We start from the raw sequence: 16,766 nt of genomic DNA, 5'->3' as shown, positions 1-16,766 counted from the left end.
TTTTAGAAAAAAATCATTAGTACCAGCTACAAATTTAAACTCCATCTAGAGGTTTTAATTAATTGCCTCCCAACTCTTTGAGCATCATTGGGAAATGAGATGAGAAAAATGTTGTTTTTTACTTTTCCTGGCGCTGTGACGGCGACACGCTGCTGGGATCGTCTGGACCGTGCGAATGTTCTGCTTGAACGTTAATAAGTGATTAAGTGAATCCTCNGATCCCACCAGCAAAGGAAGTTCCTACCGGAAAAATAAAGTAACTTTGATTTGATTTGATTGATTTCCAAAACTTTTCTAAAACTTTAACTTTTCATTTGGCAAGCTCACAAAGTTGTGTTCTTTTTTTTTGCCTTCCTTCCTTTACCAAAGATAAGTATACTCAAGTTTATTTAACTATACTTTTTTAAAACTAAAATTAAGATACTTTTAGTTTACTTTTTAGTTACTTATTAGAGATAAACTTTACAAGTTCATAAATTCATGATAAGTATACTTGAGTTATACTTAGAAATATACTACAACTATAAATACATTTAGCCTATATTTGTTACTGTCCTTAAACATTTTCTTACACAGAATTAAAAGTGGAGTAGATGTATTTTGGGATACTTACAGTATATTAAAAATGAATTTTAATACACTAATCAGTAGGAGTTTATAAACTAAAAGCTAAATTAGATATACTTCAAAGTTTACTTTCATAAACTTAAAGTAAACTTAGTGTCTATTGCCAGTAAACTTAAATTATGTCAGAAAGGATACTTTAAGTATACTTTCAAATATATTCGGCCAATTTAGTCCCAAGAAGTATACTTTTTAGTAAACTGCCAGCTAACTTTTTAAGTGTACTTGGTACAATTCAGGAAATATACTTTTCTGTACTTAACTATACTTTAAAACATATACTTGAAGTATACTTATTTATGGTAAGGGCTTCTTTCCAGAATGTTGTGAAAATGTAATACGAGATTTCCTGGCTCAAGCTGAACCAAACTCACATAGACATTTTTTTTAACTTAATACTAGAAGAGAAGAAATTTTGATGATTTCATAGCTGTAAAAATATTCTTTGGCAATAAATCCTATAGTGTTAGAACAACAGTTCATTTCCTTTTATATGAGTTCACATTTGTGAAGAACGTGCATTTATGAGGAGCAGGAGATTTTCCAAACCTTCACCACCAACGACAAGCAGCTTAAACAGTTGCTTCTCTTTCTTCCATATTTGATTGCTCTATCAGTTGTAAAATGATATAAACAATATAAATGGCATAATTCTAAGCAATGCATGTTGAGTGTAGGAATTTACAAATACATGTCTGTAAATGTGATTTTTTTGTGGGTCCTCTGTCAGCCAGTAGGGGGCAGAGTAGCACCTGTTTCCTGCATCACTAACACTTTGACTTCAAGCTTTTAGAGATGCAGAAAAGAGGAAAAATGTGCAATAAAAGAGCTAAAACAAGCAACTATGGTGTTTGAATTTACAAATAAGTGAATGGGCTTATGTAGACAAACAATACTAAAAGGAAAAGGACATAAACACATTTTGAGAGGAAACAAATCAGGAAATGGACATCAAAATAACAAAATCGTGTTTTCATCTCATGACAGTAAAATCTGCTATAAAGCCCAAAACATCTTGCTTAGCATAAGTTTCTCTCTGTGTTTCAAATATATGAATGTGTAGAAAAAGTGGAAGTTTTCCTGGAAGACACTTCAAAGTGTCTGAATCTGGATGCATATTCATCCTGTTTATGTGGAAGCTGGATTTCTCTCGCTTCTGCTCAACCTGCAAGAATGTCCCGTCGTTATGACATCAGCAGGCCTTTGTTTCTCTAAACCGGAATTATGCACGCCTGCACTAAATCCCCTTAGCACACACATGCACGCTGCAGGCTTATGTTACACTTTGATGCATGAAGGAGGCTTTGGTGTGTGCTGTTGACATGCATGTGCAGGAGGTGTGAGGTCCTCCTGCATCAGCAGGCTTTTCCCTTCAGTCATCAGGTTTTACAAATCTGGGAAGGGATGCGTAAGGAGTTTGATAAAATATAGTTTTCAAACTATGGGCCATTAAAGAGTTTGCAACTAGAACTAAAAAATGTATTTAATCAAATTCATAAAAATGCTATTGCAGGGTAAAGCCAAACTGACTGCTATGTGTTATCGGTGTATTCTGTCTGGAGCAAGCCTTTGTTAAAGTCCCCCTCCCATCATGTTTTGTTCTATTTTTAAAGCATTTCCAGTGGTCTTTTAATGATAATTATGCTGTTTTTTAGCAAAAAAAAAAAAAAACTAAGCTGTTTTCCAGGACATAGTTTCTGCAGAGCGGTAGGAGCTCATTAGATATTCATTTCTGAGTTGCGAGGAAGGAACTGTTGGTATGGAGCAAACCCGCCCTTTCTCTCCTTTTTCCTGATAGCATTCTGTATATTCTCATAAAAATACGACTTTTTTATTCATCATAAATTCATTCTCATAACTTTATGACTTTACACTCATGGAATTACGATTAAAAAAATGCATTTCTATTTTTTTCTTATACTTTTACGACTTTATTCTCATAAAATTATGACTTTTCAAAAATAAATTACAACTTTATTATTAATAAATTAAAAACGTTTTCTTGTAATTTTACAACTAATAATTTCATGTCTTTATTCTCATAATATTCCGACTACAATTTTACGACTTTAGTCTAAAAAGAATTACTTTTTTTTCTTAATAAATTACAACTTTAGTCTAAAAATGTTTCAGCATTATTTTCATAATTTTACAACTTTAATCTCTCAAAATTACAACTTTTTCCTAATAATTTTGCAACTTTATCCTCAAAATTTTACTACTTTGTTCTTATATTTTACAACTTATTCTCATACGTTTAAGTATTTATTCTATTTATGGTTATACTCCATGATAAAGTCTTTCCAGGAACAAACTGTAACAAAATTAACCTTCCAATCTATTAGGATTACAAAAGTATCTTATTTTTAAAAAGTGAAAGAACACATCGATCCATCTAACAGAGCTAAGTGCTAACGGCTAACTCAAACGAGTATTGAGGAGCTAAATTTGTATGAGCCAAATCACAGAATCAAACTAGGATAAAAAAAATAATTTGAGACAATTCAAACCTCTTTTAAAAGAACAGGGTAGTTTTATATCGTTTTTTAACTGTTAAATAACATATTTAACCTTTAAAATAAGAGCTAAGTGCTAACGGGTAACTCACCGGATGTTCCTAGTTGACAGCCGGAAGTGTCTTCCCGATCAGCGGTCGCCATTTTTCTTTAATGACAGAAAAAGTTGAAAAGAACGCTTAAGCATTCTTTCCAGAACGTCTTATTTTTTTCGTTCTGATGGTGTATTGTTAATAATAAACCACATATAGTAACAATGGTTAAAAATGCCCAAAAAACAAAAATGTTCGGAACTGCGGCACTTTGTGGTGCGTTCACAAAACCTCGGAAATTAGAACTTACAATACAATACTACTTGTTCCTTTATTTTGTTTGGTTTGCTGCCTTCTAAAACATGAAAAAATCTATTAAAAATATATGTTGATATAAATAAAGGTGCCTGTAGGAAATAGCACAGTTTTATTTTTGTTTAATGTTAAAATCTAAATGTTCAGATTGGCATTTAAACTAAGAGTAACAAGATTGAATCTGTACTTTCAACACAAACATGCATCAACAGGAGTCTGTCCATAACACGACTGTGTGTCTTATGATAAGAACAGCAATATTTTTATTAATAAAAGGAAAAACAGAATGCGTGGAATTTCTGAAACTTGTCAATAAGGCGAGATAGTGAGAGGCGGCGGGAGCAGTTTGTCAGTGTCAGGAGGGAGCAGATAGCAGGTCTCAGCATCTCAGTTACAATGTTTGGCTCAGTAGCCTGTGAGGCAGCAGCTTTAGAACCATCACCATCATGTCAGCTGTTTAATGTGTAATTTCAGTTTGGAAATCATCATTTAACATACTTGTTTCTTAAACTTAATGAAATTAATTAACATTTAGGTCAAAGTAATAAGAAATTATGATAACTTCATGTTGAAGGAGGACAGCCTGGTCTAAAAAAAACTGTGATAACAGCTATGCAGCATTCCAGTTACCAAGCTGCTGCAGCTCTAGAGTCCTACGTGTATGCTCAGGAATCGAGTGTAAGATTTAGAGACACTGTGGTAAAATCAGACGTTAACCCAAATAAACCGTAAAACCATGTCAAATACAAACTGATTTATTGGGGTGTAAAAGTCACAAAGATCCTAACAGGGGTTTAGCTAGGGATTAACTGCATAAAAAGAGGAAATGTATTATAAATATTCCTAATTTAATCTAATTGTTGTTCATTCAAATGTGGACAATCTTACTTTAATTTGATCTATGAGTTACCTTATATTTTTGGGGGATTTTCTCAGGATTGGATGCCATGTTTACTTAGTTTGGTGACTTTTTAACTGTGTAACTACTTAAGTAGGTTTAGGCGTATCATTGTTTGCCTCGGTATACTCTCATAATCCACTTAGTTTTAAGGACCAAAATTGCTTTCTTGTAGACAATATTTGCTTGAATGTTGATAAGAAATCTCAAATTCACAACCGGGTTGTACATTTTATCCTACAGGGTAAAGAAAACATGTTTTTCTTCTAGGATGGATTACCTGAGACCCAATTTGTGAATTTGAATGGCTTAACCTTTTCAACTGCCTGAGGCACCTGCAGACCAGCGGGACTGAGAGCAGACACATGGAAGATAAGGAGTGTATGTCCTTGACTTTTAACAAGTCAGCTGAAAACAACTTTTCAATCTGCAAAATTATCCTGCATGGTAAATAAGGAAACCCTGAGGAGTTGGGATTCAGAGCCTTGTATTAAAATCCAAATCCAATTGGATCGTCAAAGCATCTGTCCTTGACTGCTATTCAAATCACACAGAACTGACTCCTTGTTGTCCTACCTGTGGGTGGTGGGTCATACAGGAAGATCATCCAATGAAGATTTTCCCTGTTGTGTCCAGCCGGATGCCAGAAGAAAAGCCCGGTGACCACATAGTTGTCTGTGAGCCCCAACACCTGGATGTAGGCGAGAAGGGAGACCAAAAGTCATTTGGATTGTTCTTAAGCATTGGTCACATGTACCTGTAGTTGAGTTGCGGGTATTTAGGTTGTCCGTACCCGAGGAGGGTTGTAGATCACAGGAGCAGGTTTATCTTACAGTCTCCTTGAGACTTGTACCTCATAAAAATGGAACGTACCATTGGTATGCAAGTGGTATCGTGAAGTATTTGTAGGATAATGGAAGTTGCACTCTCTTATGACGTCTGGGTGCAGCTGTTGTGCCCTTATGCCACCCTCTAGTTCAGAGACCAGGCCTCGAGGGCCGGCATCCTGCATGTTTTCCAACCATCCTGCTATAGAGACTCCTCATTGGCCAAACACACCTGATCCAGGGGATCAGCAGCAGATAAGGCAGGGTTCAGAGGAACACAATAAAAACACTATTTTCATTGGGGTGAGTCTTTAAGGGCTGTACCTGAATACATTTAAGCTGCATTACATGAAGACTAAGGAAACTATTCTCACAACATGGGTCTCAAATCCAATTTGGCAAAAAATCAAATTGGGTTTTCATACAGGAAACAGCTTGTCACAGAGCTCTATAATTTGTTTAGATTGCTCTTACAAGCAGCCAAAGAGAACCCATTTCACAGGCTGTAAATGGTACTTCTGCACCAGTCAGGTGAACCTTAAGCTGCCATTCATCAGGCTGCTGTCTGTCACGTCTCTGACACGCTCTGTGTTTACGAGTGCAGGACGTGAGGCTGAATTTCCAGGTGAGGGTTGACCACCTCGTCATCAGCTGCAGCTAAGAGTTCCGGTCTCAGATCTCATGTGTTCTTTTAATTTTTACCTTTAGACCATAACCTGCTGGAAAAACTGGATCTAGAAAGAATTTTTGAGGAAATCTGTTTCAAGTTATGATGATAAATACGTTGAAAAACTCCTGTTATCAATGTTATTATCTCTTAATCTCTTTCAATGTCATATATTGTGTTTATTAAAATTGTGAGTAAACTAAGCTGACACAAACATCCAAACGTCGGAATTATTTTGATTTATTTCTCTGTCTTATAAGTCTGAACACCCAGTTGTTTATCCTCTAACGTCATTGATGATGCCTTAATAACGTACAATACGTTTTCAACCATTTACATAATTCCAGTGGATTCGGATTGAATTTAGGATTCCACTGGAATTATGATGGTCACCTATAGTAGAAGCTCCGGTGTTAAAGGGTTAATACTCTCTTCAGGAAAAATGTTCACTAATATGAAAGTGTGTGTGACTCATAATTCAAAATAAAAGTCAATACTCGAAATGCTTTTTCATGAAAAGCAGTCATCCACTCTAATTATGTCACAGAATGAGCGCGGTGATGGATACTTTCAGGCTAATCTCCAAACTCCCTTTTTTATCCAAAATACTAGAGAAAACTGTCTGCACAACTGCAGTCTTTCCTGGTCAGACACAATGTGTTGGAGGTCTTCCAGTCAAATGTGCTCTACAGAATCTGCTCTGCTGAAGGTCTTTAATGACATTCTCCGAGTAACTGACATGGGAGATCATGTGATCCTTGTTTTATTGGATCTATCTGTTGCTTTTGACACAGTAGATCACGAGATCCTGCTGTCAAGGCTCCAGAATGTGGTTGGGGTTGATGGTGCCGCTCTCACCTGGTTTAAATCATACCTGGCAGAACGAACCATGAGTGTGAATCTTTCTAGAGTTCCATCAGACACAGCTCTGTCTTTTGGCGTCCCACAGGGCTCAATTTTAGGACCGCTTCTGTTTTCCCCGTGGGCTCTATCATACAGAAACATGGGGTGTCCTTTCATTTCTATGCTGATGATTGACACATTTACCTCCCAATGCACAAGAACGACTCCTCCCTTAAACAGTTACTGTCATGTTTACACACAATGGCTGGAGATCAGCTTCTTGAGTTTTAATGAGAAGAAAACGGAGGTGTTGGTAATTGGCCCCAGCAACCGTTGTGACCCCTCTACTCTGGACCTGGGCCCCTGACTTCACATTTTAAACACACTGTCAAAAATATGGGTTTTATTTGGATAGTTATTTTAATCTTGACCATCACATCACTTCTGTGGTGAAACAGAGCTTTTTCCATCTTAGGCAGTTATCCGCGGTGAAACCATTTAGGACTTTGAGACAGTGATCCACGCTTTAATACGTCTCGGCTGGATTATTGTAATTCACTTTTATTCGGGGTTAGCCAGTCCTCTCTTTCACAGCTGGTTCAAAACGTTGGTTGAAGCACGAAAGAGGGAACACATCACACCAATCATGGCTTCCCTCCACCGGCTGCCTGTAGGGTTCAGTTTAAGATTCCTTCATTTGCTTTTAAAGTCTTGAATTGTCTCGCCCCACCTTACCTCTCAGAGCTTCTCTCTCCCCGGTGCCTCAGGTCTGTCGATCAGCTTCTCCTGGAGGTACTGAGGGCTAAGAGGAAGTGTAGAGGGGATCCAACCTTTTCCATTTGTCCAAAGCTCTGGAACGTTCTGCCTTTTAACATTCTTGATGCATTGTCTCTGTTTACAGCCAAGCTTTTAACGGTTTTTTTACTCTGTTTTTACTTTGTTCTTACTCTGTTTTAAATCTTTTTTTACTGTTTTGGCTTTTAGTTGTTTTACGCTTATATTTTGTCTATTCGTGTTCTTGATGTTTTAATGTAAAGTTCTTTGTAGCAGTCTGCCTGTGTTAAAGCGCTTTATAAATAAACTTGATTTGATTTATGGTTTTTATTAAGTTACAGAATGAGCGGTGTTAAAAAAAGAAAAAAAACATTCGGAGAATTGCTTTTTCTTTTTATTCAAGAGAAAAATAATGCAGTTAAACAGTGAAAATGAAAAAGCAATTCTGTTAATTCATTTTCATTTTCACGTCTGATATTTCTAATTGAATTTTTGTACAAATTTACCAGTGAATTTCTTGGAATTAAATGTCTAATACCAATTTTTTTGATCATGCTAATTAAGGGACAGAATGGGCGGTGTTGAAAAAGAAAAATGCTGTTTGGAGGATTGCCTTTTCTTTGTATTTAAGAGACAAGTAATGCAGTTACATTGTGAAAATGAAAAAGCATTCTGTTAATTCCTTTTAATTTTCAAATTTTATACTTCTAATTGAACTTTGGTCCAAAGAACTTTTTGAAAATGAAATGTCAAATGCCCATTTCTTTGTCATTTTAATTATGTCACAGAATGAGTGGTGTTGAAGAAGCCATTAGGAGAATTGCTTTTTCATGTTATTTAAGAGACAAGTAATGCAGTTGTGAAAATGAAAAAGCAATTCCAGTGTTGAGTTTTATTTAGATTTATGAGTCACAAACGCTTCCATACTCTAAATGTTTTGATGCCTCTTGTTGGTTTTGTCTCCTCGTTGGCGGTTTCTCTGGAGGGGAGGGGGCGCACGCGGCCTCGTGTATAAAAGCGCGCGCGGGGCGCCTTCAGCATCTCTCCTCCTCTTCCTCCCTCTGCTCCTCGCCGACATGCGCGTGATGGAGCGCACCTTCCGAGAGCAGCTCTGCTTCCTGCTGCTGAGCGTGTCCGTCCTCCGGGGGGGCTGCCGGAGCCTGGAGGTAAGAGAACACCGGGACACCGGGACACCGGGAGCCTCAGCTCAAACTCTGCGCTCGTTTTCTTTCAGAATAACGAAATCTCCAATGAATTCTATTCGCTTTTCAACCCGGAACCCCGGCGGGACTCACCTGATGCGTTCATGTACCGCAGAGCTTTGCGTGAGTGCTCCGAGTATTTGTTTGTAAAATGTTAAACACTGCTTTATTTGTTTCTCTATGATGATTTTATGATTTATTTCGGAGTAAAGAAATAAAATCAGGGGTTTGGAGATACACTGTAAAAATAACATTTATTTTTGGTGGATTTAATTCAATATTTCTCATAAATTTACTTCAGTTTTTAATTTTTCCGTGCAATAAGTCGGATTTAAGTTGATTTAGAGCATGTTTTAACTGTTCTGCACAAATCTGAAATCAAAATTGTGACGTTAAATAAAAATAACACAAAATATTTATTAGAAATAATCTAGGAATCTAAATTTAAATGTGTTATCATTGCTTTACTATCTTATTATTGTTCATTAGTCTTAATACATTTAAATACAATCTCATTAATGTTGTCATTGTTTACTACAGTCTTGTTACTGTTTATGATCATTATTACTATTCTAGCACTATACAGTTTAATATGGTTTATTACAGTCTTATCGCACTTAAATTTCTAGTTTTACAGTCATGTTATCTTTATTATAATTTATGAAAGACTTATTACTTTTTATTATAGTTTATTAGAGTCTTATCACTGTCTATTATAGATTTTGTTACATTAACTGTCCCAATGAACACAAAATCTAAGTGAAAATCCAGGATTGTCTCTAATAATTCGACTTATTACAATACTTTTACATTTTTTACACTTAAAAATTAAAAAATAATACTCTACAAAAATGAGTTTTTTAATTTAAAACACAAGGAAAGACAAGTTTAGCACATTTCATGTACAGAGACAATTTAAAGTACTTTACATAAAACATTAAAAGGAAACAATCGAAAGAAAGAGTAAAGGTGTGATCATTAAAATAAAAGTAAAAGAAGTAAAAAGATCTTAATTTAAAGCAAGAATAGATAAAAAGTGTGGATGTAAACCTTTAAACACATTTTAATCAAATGCAGCTGAGAACAGGTGAGTCTTTTACCTGGATTTAAGCTTCAAGGCTAAATTTCTCTGTTTTTACAGTCTTTTTCCTCCATCATAATAATCATTTATCTTCCCAACCAAGAGAAAATGTTTTTTTTCTGCTGCTTATTTCCTCGGTGGAATAATAAACATTATTAATGGTCTTAAAAACATGTTTTCTATATGTGAAAAAGCAGGCAGTTAAAGGGTTAAGTCATAATGTCTAAAGTGAAAAAAATAAGGGATAAAAAGGATCTATTGTCACGACATTTGCTGGTCGATTTACAGTGTTAGGTGTTTTAGTGATGGAAGACTGTACTTTCCCCCAGGCTGCATGGACATGGTTGCGGTTGAGGGTCAGTTCACCTTCACTGCAGAGACCCCCCACCTGAGCTGCGCCACCTTCCTCATGGCCGAGCCCAGCGAGCTGATCAGCGTGGAAGTGGACCGAGTGGACATCGACTGCAGCGGAGGAGACTTCATCACTGTGAGGAACCCCCACGCTGCTGTTGTTTGTGTGTTTTCGTTCAAAGCTGATCTTGTTTTCCCGCCTCTGGGATTAGAAATGCTTCCTGATTAGACAAAAAGCTCCTCAGCATCTGTGTTAAACCTGCTTACTCCGGCTGACCCGCCCTTGGCTCTCCCTGAACGCTAAAAATACCACAAAGCTTTCTCTCCGTTTGTGTTCTCGTGTAGGTGTTCGATGGGTGGGTGATGAAAGGCGAGAAGTTCCCCAGCTCCCAGGACCACCCGCTGCCTCTGTACGAGCGCTACGTGGATTACTGCGACGGGGCGCCCGCCAGGAGGACCGTGCGCGCCTCCCAGAACGTGGCCATGGTTTTCTTCAGAGTCCACAGCGCCGGCAGCAGCTTCACGCTGACGGTCAGGAAACACGTCAACCTCTTCCGTAAGTTTCAGCCGTGGAGAAGCTGCAGAATTACAAGACGTTCATGTTGACTCACGCCGCTCCTCCACAGCCTGCAATGCCATCTCACAGTCACCAGAGGGCAGTTACACGATGGTGATCCCGCAGCAGCGCAGGAACTGCAGCTTCTCCATCCTCTACCCCGTGGCCATAGACATCTCCGAGTTCAGTCTGGGTCGACACGGCAGCTTCCCCAAGGTGAAGAAAGATCCTTCAAACTCCTTCAGTCGTCCTCATTCTGAAGGGTTTCCTCTTTAATTGAAATTCTGGACAAATATTGATTACATTTCTGATATTGATGATTGGTGTGAGTAAAGAGGGCTCAGAGGGAAGGGTTAAGATGATGGATTGATGTGACGACCAGCTGAAAGGCAAAAAAGAAGAAGTTAAATGAAATTTAATTCTTATAAATCAATGTCAATTTATTCTAATTCAACTTTATTTATTTAGCACTTTTCCTGTTTCCAAGCATCTTAACGTGATTTCCACAATACAGTAAATAACAGTAATAGTAATAGAAACCATAATAAAAAAACAAATAAAAACACATTAGAAACCCAGCACAAATACTCACACTGCAAGTACAATCAATTTAGATCAAATTAATTATTAGTAAAATGTATCAAATCAAATTAAGACATTTGGACATGTAAAAACCACATAAAAACTATACTAAAAAATATGAGTTTATGACAATTTGTGTGTTATTGAAATAACAATTGCTGCAAAGTACATTGAGACATTTTTCTATGTCATCTATGACTACAAGTTTTATCTAACTAGTAAATGATACCAATATAACAATTATTAAATTCTTAATATTAAATAAAAATAAAGCCGGAAAAAAAACTTTTGAGGGAATCAAGCTCAAAAGCATAAAAAAGTATAAAAAAGGTTGATTAGAAACTCACACATTACTACAAATAAGTCAGCAGTTCTTCAAATTCATTTTTTTTAAATCTTTAAATAAGCAAAAAAAAAGAAAAGAAAATGCCAATAAATTAAGAAACGTTTTTTTAAATGAATTTTTTTTTTTTCTTAAACTAAGATTATTTTGCTATTAAAAAAATGTCTTGATGAGATTATTTTTCTTGTAAAACAGAAAATAAGATAAGAATATTCTTATAGAATATTATTTTTTTTTCTTTAAACAAAGTTCTTTTAACTTTCTTAAGATTCAAATGTTGGATCCTTAAGTCAGTCTCCTAAATTGAATATCTAAATAAAGCAAAGTATCATCGGCATATGGACTGATATTGATGCTACATCGCCTGTTATTTCTGTCATCTAAAAAGGAAGATTTGTCTTCTTTTTGCCCTGGATTTCTGCAATTACAATAAACACAAGCTTTCATGCTCCTTATTCAAAAATGTGTCAATTTTACTTTTTTATTTTTATTTCATTTGTACCTGACCATCAGCACAAGTTACTGTTTTCTTTTTTGAGACACAACCACACTTACAAATCATTAAGCTCACAAAGAACAGATTCAAAGGAAGAAATAAAACATTTTTACAGACACAAATAGAATGAAAAATAGCAAAATACTCTTTTAAATCATATTGTAGTCATTCTTTTAAACAAAGAACTTATGTCATCGTATATATCTGCATTTAAATAGGAGAAGACATTTAAATTTTTTTTTTTAAATTGTGTTAAAAATGACTTAGACAAAAATGGCAACTTTTTTCTACCTGGTTAGACAAACAGAGATTAAAAAAGAAGCTAATCACAGGTCCAAAAACGAAATATTTATGAATGCACGGGATTATGTTTAGTTCATCTTTAAGCTTTTTTAAACCACGACCATGAAGTTCAGTCGCTGTGAGACGAGAAATCCTTCAACTGTAGCAACACCAGAGTAAACACCAACCAAGATAAATGTGTCTAACAGGCTTTCCTTCACGTCTTAGCGTAAATGTGGATTCATGTGAGGGGAAATGTCTTCCTTTAATCTGTGGAAGAGGAGAAGTTTCTTCTTCTGTTGAGAATTCAACCAAATCCAGTTGTTTCACTCAAACATCTCACCGCCTTTGAACATTTCCATGTCCACAGAGGAAGATGCCTGGATGTGCAGAGTCGGAGGATTTCGTGCAGCTTCTGGGAGGAAACGGCATCGACACGTCCAAACTTCTCCCCATCACGGACCTCTGCGTCTCCTTCACTGGACCCAGTAAGAACCAGTGCTATTTCCTCTAAGTGACCCTAAAAAGCCTGTTTGGTTCCTCATCTGGAAATAGATTTTAAATTCTATCAAGGAAGTCCAAACAATGAGAAATACTTTTGGAGTTGAAACCTGTAATATAAATATTCTGCAGACTAAAATGAAGATAAAAGCTCAAATGTAAAAAGTCAATCAAACAGTTTCAACCAAAAAAAGCCAACAAATGATCATAAATGACTGTATTAATCAATGAACTCAATGGTTTTATGGAAATATAAAATGGAGAATATTGTTCAGCTTTTAGCTCATGTTCCCCTAAAAGTTCATGTAACATTTCTGCAGTGCAAGTTAGGCATAAAAACAAGTTCAAATCTTCCCTGATTTGCAGATTTTCATTTTTTACAATGTTTGGAAAACCTCTAAAATCAACTCAATCAAGTCAGAAATCTACTCAAAAAGGCAGAATAATAAATGTTTCTTGAACAAACATCTTGGATTTTTAAGTGACTTTGACTACTCGTAATTTGAGCTGAGTATCACCAATAATTCCCAGAATCAATTCAATTCCTATTTTTTTCTATTCTTTCGATCCATTCAATTTAAATTGATTCAATCAAATTTTGAATTTACACATTTAGACAAATTTATTTAGAAATAAATTAATAATCTATGTTTATGTTATGAAGATTTTCATATCAATCTGATCCAGTTCACATACTGTAGCCTGCATGGATTCTCAAACAGAGAAGCTCCAGCATTGTTCTGCTTCTCCTGGAGGGCGTTTCAGTTTGGCCACTAGGTGGCGATCACGCTATAGTATTACACCTTATTCCAGAAGAAGAAAGTATGAGGAAAAATACTGTGTTTTAGGCTACTTAACTTTAAAAAAATGTGTTTTTGATAGATTTTGTGTTGCCCCCTTTCCAGTAATAGGGGTGTGGCCTTCCAACAAGCTCACCCCTGATTGGCGGGAGGGGTTGCTATAGAAACAACGACTGCTGATGACATATGACTCCAACATGGCGCCATCCATACTGTGAAAAAATGTCAACTGAATCGACTTCATCTGGTTGGAGCTGGACAATAAACATTTGCTAGGGATGACATCACATTCACTCAGTCCAGTTCTCTGATACAGTCAATGTCGGCCACACTCCATTTGGATTATTTTGAAATAATTACAAACTGCTAAATTTTGGGACTTTCAGAAACATCCTAGAATCTTCGGAGGACCTCTTTCTTCTCGTTCTCATGTAACTGGAAAATGGAGAAATTTTATCCTTTTCTCTAAAATGTCTCCAACTGTTGAAGATTTACATTTTGGTGGTAATAAATAGAAATAAACAGCAATGAGAGATTTGGATTGCTACTCTGGATGCAACATGTGGGGCAAATTTAAGCCCCAATTTATAAAAGTACAGATTTTTGCAAATAAAAGTGAACATTTTTTTCTTTTTCCTCATTACTATTTGTCCCCAAAAGTACTGGAAGTGTCATAAAAATCTCCCTTCTCGTCCTCTACCTGCTGCAGCCCACATGAAGATCGCCTGTGACAACACGGTGGTGAGGATGGTGTCCAGCGGGAGCTTCGTCAGCCGGGTGTCATTCAGCTACCGGGCGCTGGACAGCCAGGAGCTGCAGACCATCAAACTCAACAACGTGGAGGATTTCTGCTTCAATAACTGAAGCTCCCAAAGACACTTAAAGAGTAGAACCGACGAGCAGCTTCATCCTCAGTTTGTGTTTGCGTCTTCTGTCACGGAAGTGTCCTTTTGTTTCTTGTTTTTACTCATGCTTTGTACATATTTTGTGTGTCATTGATTTTGTCGGATCAGTTCTGGATTTGCGAAACATTCCCGGTGAGGATCGGGGCTAAAGTGAACACGTGAGGGAGACGTGACCAGCAGAGCCGTGTCCCGCCATGAACGGGGGGGTAAAGGGCGTTTAGGGACAGACATGGTGCCATTATGCAGTCCACTTTGATAATAGGAAGACATTTTTGTAATAAAATCAAACGGCATGCAAAGCACTCCGTCTCAGTTTGCTTCTTGACGCTGGTCAAACGGCGTTGGGCTCAAGTTTGGATCCATGTCTCAATGTAACCAGGCATCCAAAAGGGTCAGGAAGTGTTTACACTCTCGCGGTAGACATGGCGCGACAAACTGGAAGTTTGGCGACGGTGGCGACAATCATGGACGCAGGTTCAGTGACTCAATCAGCAGGTAGGAAACAAATTCAATATGGCTGCTGGATGTGAGGATTCTCGTTTTGAACTTCCATCCATTTTCTTAGGATTGTTGGAGACCATCCCAGGTACTGTTGAGCAAAGGTGGGATACACCCTGGACAGAGTCCATAGAGCTGGAGCCATCGAGACCGCTACGCTAGCCAGCCGCCTGGTGGACAGCGTGGCAGGCTAGCAAACTCCGTCAGCCAGGGTCTGATCTGCTGCAGGTTCCACCACAGTGGGCACGATTGATTCAGAGGCTAATGATGCTGTTTATATTCATCGAAACAATAATAAAATAATCCTCTGGTTTCATTTTCACTTTTCCCCTCTTGGGTTAGTCTCCAAACTGGGCCACAGACAGAAGAAAGTCATCATCCAGGCGCATCTTCTGTAGTAAATGGTGAAACTCAGAGTACTGTCGCGTGTCTCTGAATGATCTGGTGAACCCAGACGTGGTGGCGTGCTCGCCGGTGTCTCTGTAGAGCTCTCCAAAACATAAAAACCCAAGTTACTCGCTCAACATCATCCATGTTTTCCATGATGTGCTCAATGAATTAAGTCCAGAACATCTTTGGCGGAAGAAATACTCAGAAATAGAATTTTAAGCCTATTTTAGTCCTATAGATGTCCTCCATCATCACAAAAAAGTTAAAAACACCAAAATCACAATTTTCAATAACGTAGATCTTTAACTAAAAAAAAAACAGATACAACAAAAACTTCAAATTGATTAAAAACTACTTCCAAATGCCCAACTTTCATAAACAGGAAGTAGAGGCCTTAGCTGCCATTTGTCATTCAGGAAGGAGAGATGAGGAACATTGGAAATCAATAAATACATTCAAACTTGTGTGTTTTTCTTTTCCTTCTTGTATCAAACAGTAACTATGAAACTAATGGACTCAAGTGTGCAAAACAGATTTTCACAATCCATGTGTGAAAACTATGAGCTAATGTCTTCATTTTAAAAGAATAAAGAAATAAGACGGCAGTCAAATATATTCAAACTCCGTTTGACCTCCCTCCTAATCATTTCTTTTACTCCAATAAACATTTCCATCTCTGTACGGTCACTGGTGGATGCCCCAGGCCTCCTCTTGTCATTTACGTTTGGTCTTCTGTCTCTTCCAGTCCGTTGAGTTCAGTATTTCTGAAATGCTGCAGGGCACTTCTACTGAATTGGTTTTAATATTTCTGCCCTCCAGCGATGAGCATGTATGTGTAGCTAAAGTTCAATGCAGTTTCACTCTCTGACATCTAAAACTGTACATTTCATTTTCTTGAAGAATCTGAGGAAATTGCTCCGTTTTGATAAAACAAAAGTCCACATTTAAGACAGTCTGACCTGCAAAATTGATTAATTTACCTTTATATTTAGAGAAACATCTTTACATTTGTAGGTATTTTTTATTTATTTGAAAGTTTAAAAAAGGTGAAAAAGACTCAAGAAAAAATGATTCTGACTCTGCAATTTGTCCCGTTTAAAAAGTTTAGTTTGGCCTTAAAATTAGTAATTTAGAAATTTAGAAATATAGAAACAATTAAACTATGAGAGAAAGAAAAAATAGAATCCAGGAAATCCAGGATGTCGCCCATTTCACCTTTACAAAACACACGTCCACACCATTAAACAGCCAGACTGCAGCCTCTCAATCTTTGACCAAAACCA

The 16,766-nt window shown here is 37.0% G+C and overlaps 2 protein-coding genes across 3 annotated transcripts in view; one reads left to right on the top strand and one right to left on the bottom strand.

Annotated features, from left to right (window-relative positions):
- pde8b (phosphodiesterase 8B) overlaps nucleotides 1–3,447 on the bottom strand; it is a 55,435-nt gene extending 51,988 nt beyond the window's left edge. For both annotated transcript variants that reach the window (XM_024299071.1, XM_024299070.1), the window contains exon 1: nucleotides 3,233–3,447. The gene's annotated coding sequence lies outside the window, so the exon portion shown is untranslated. The remainder of the gene's footprint in view (nucleotides 1–3,232) is intronic.
- A 5,038-nt stretch (nucleotides 3,448–8,485) lies between these two features.
- LOC112162999 (corticotropin releasing hormone binding protein) lies at nucleotides 8,486–14,897 on the top strand. Its single transcript, XM_024299065.2, has 7 exons — nucleotides 8,486–8,662; nucleotides 8,731–8,821; nucleotides 10,109–10,266; nucleotides 10,476–10,686; nucleotides 10,757–10,902; nucleotides 12,760–12,877; nucleotides 14,400–14,897. Exons 1-7 carry the CDS (start codon nucleotides 8,573–8,575, stop codon nucleotides 14,552–14,554), a joined length of 969 nt encoding a protein of 322 aa, XP_024154833.1. The 5' UTR covers nucleotides 8,486–8,572; the 3' UTR covers nucleotides 14,555–14,897.
- Nucleotides 14,898–16,766: the final 1,869 nt, after the last annotated feature.

The sequence above is a fragment of the Oryzias melastigma genome, linkage group LG12 (assembly GCF_002922805.2).
Source record: "Oryzias melastigma strain HK-1 linkage group LG12, ASM292280v2, whole genome shotgun sequence".
Classification (NCBI taxonomy): Eukaryota; Metazoa; Chordata; class Actinopteri; order Beloniformes; family Adrianichthyidae; genus Oryzias; species Oryzias melastigma.
This window is presented reverse-complemented; position numbering and strand designations above follow the sequence as displayed.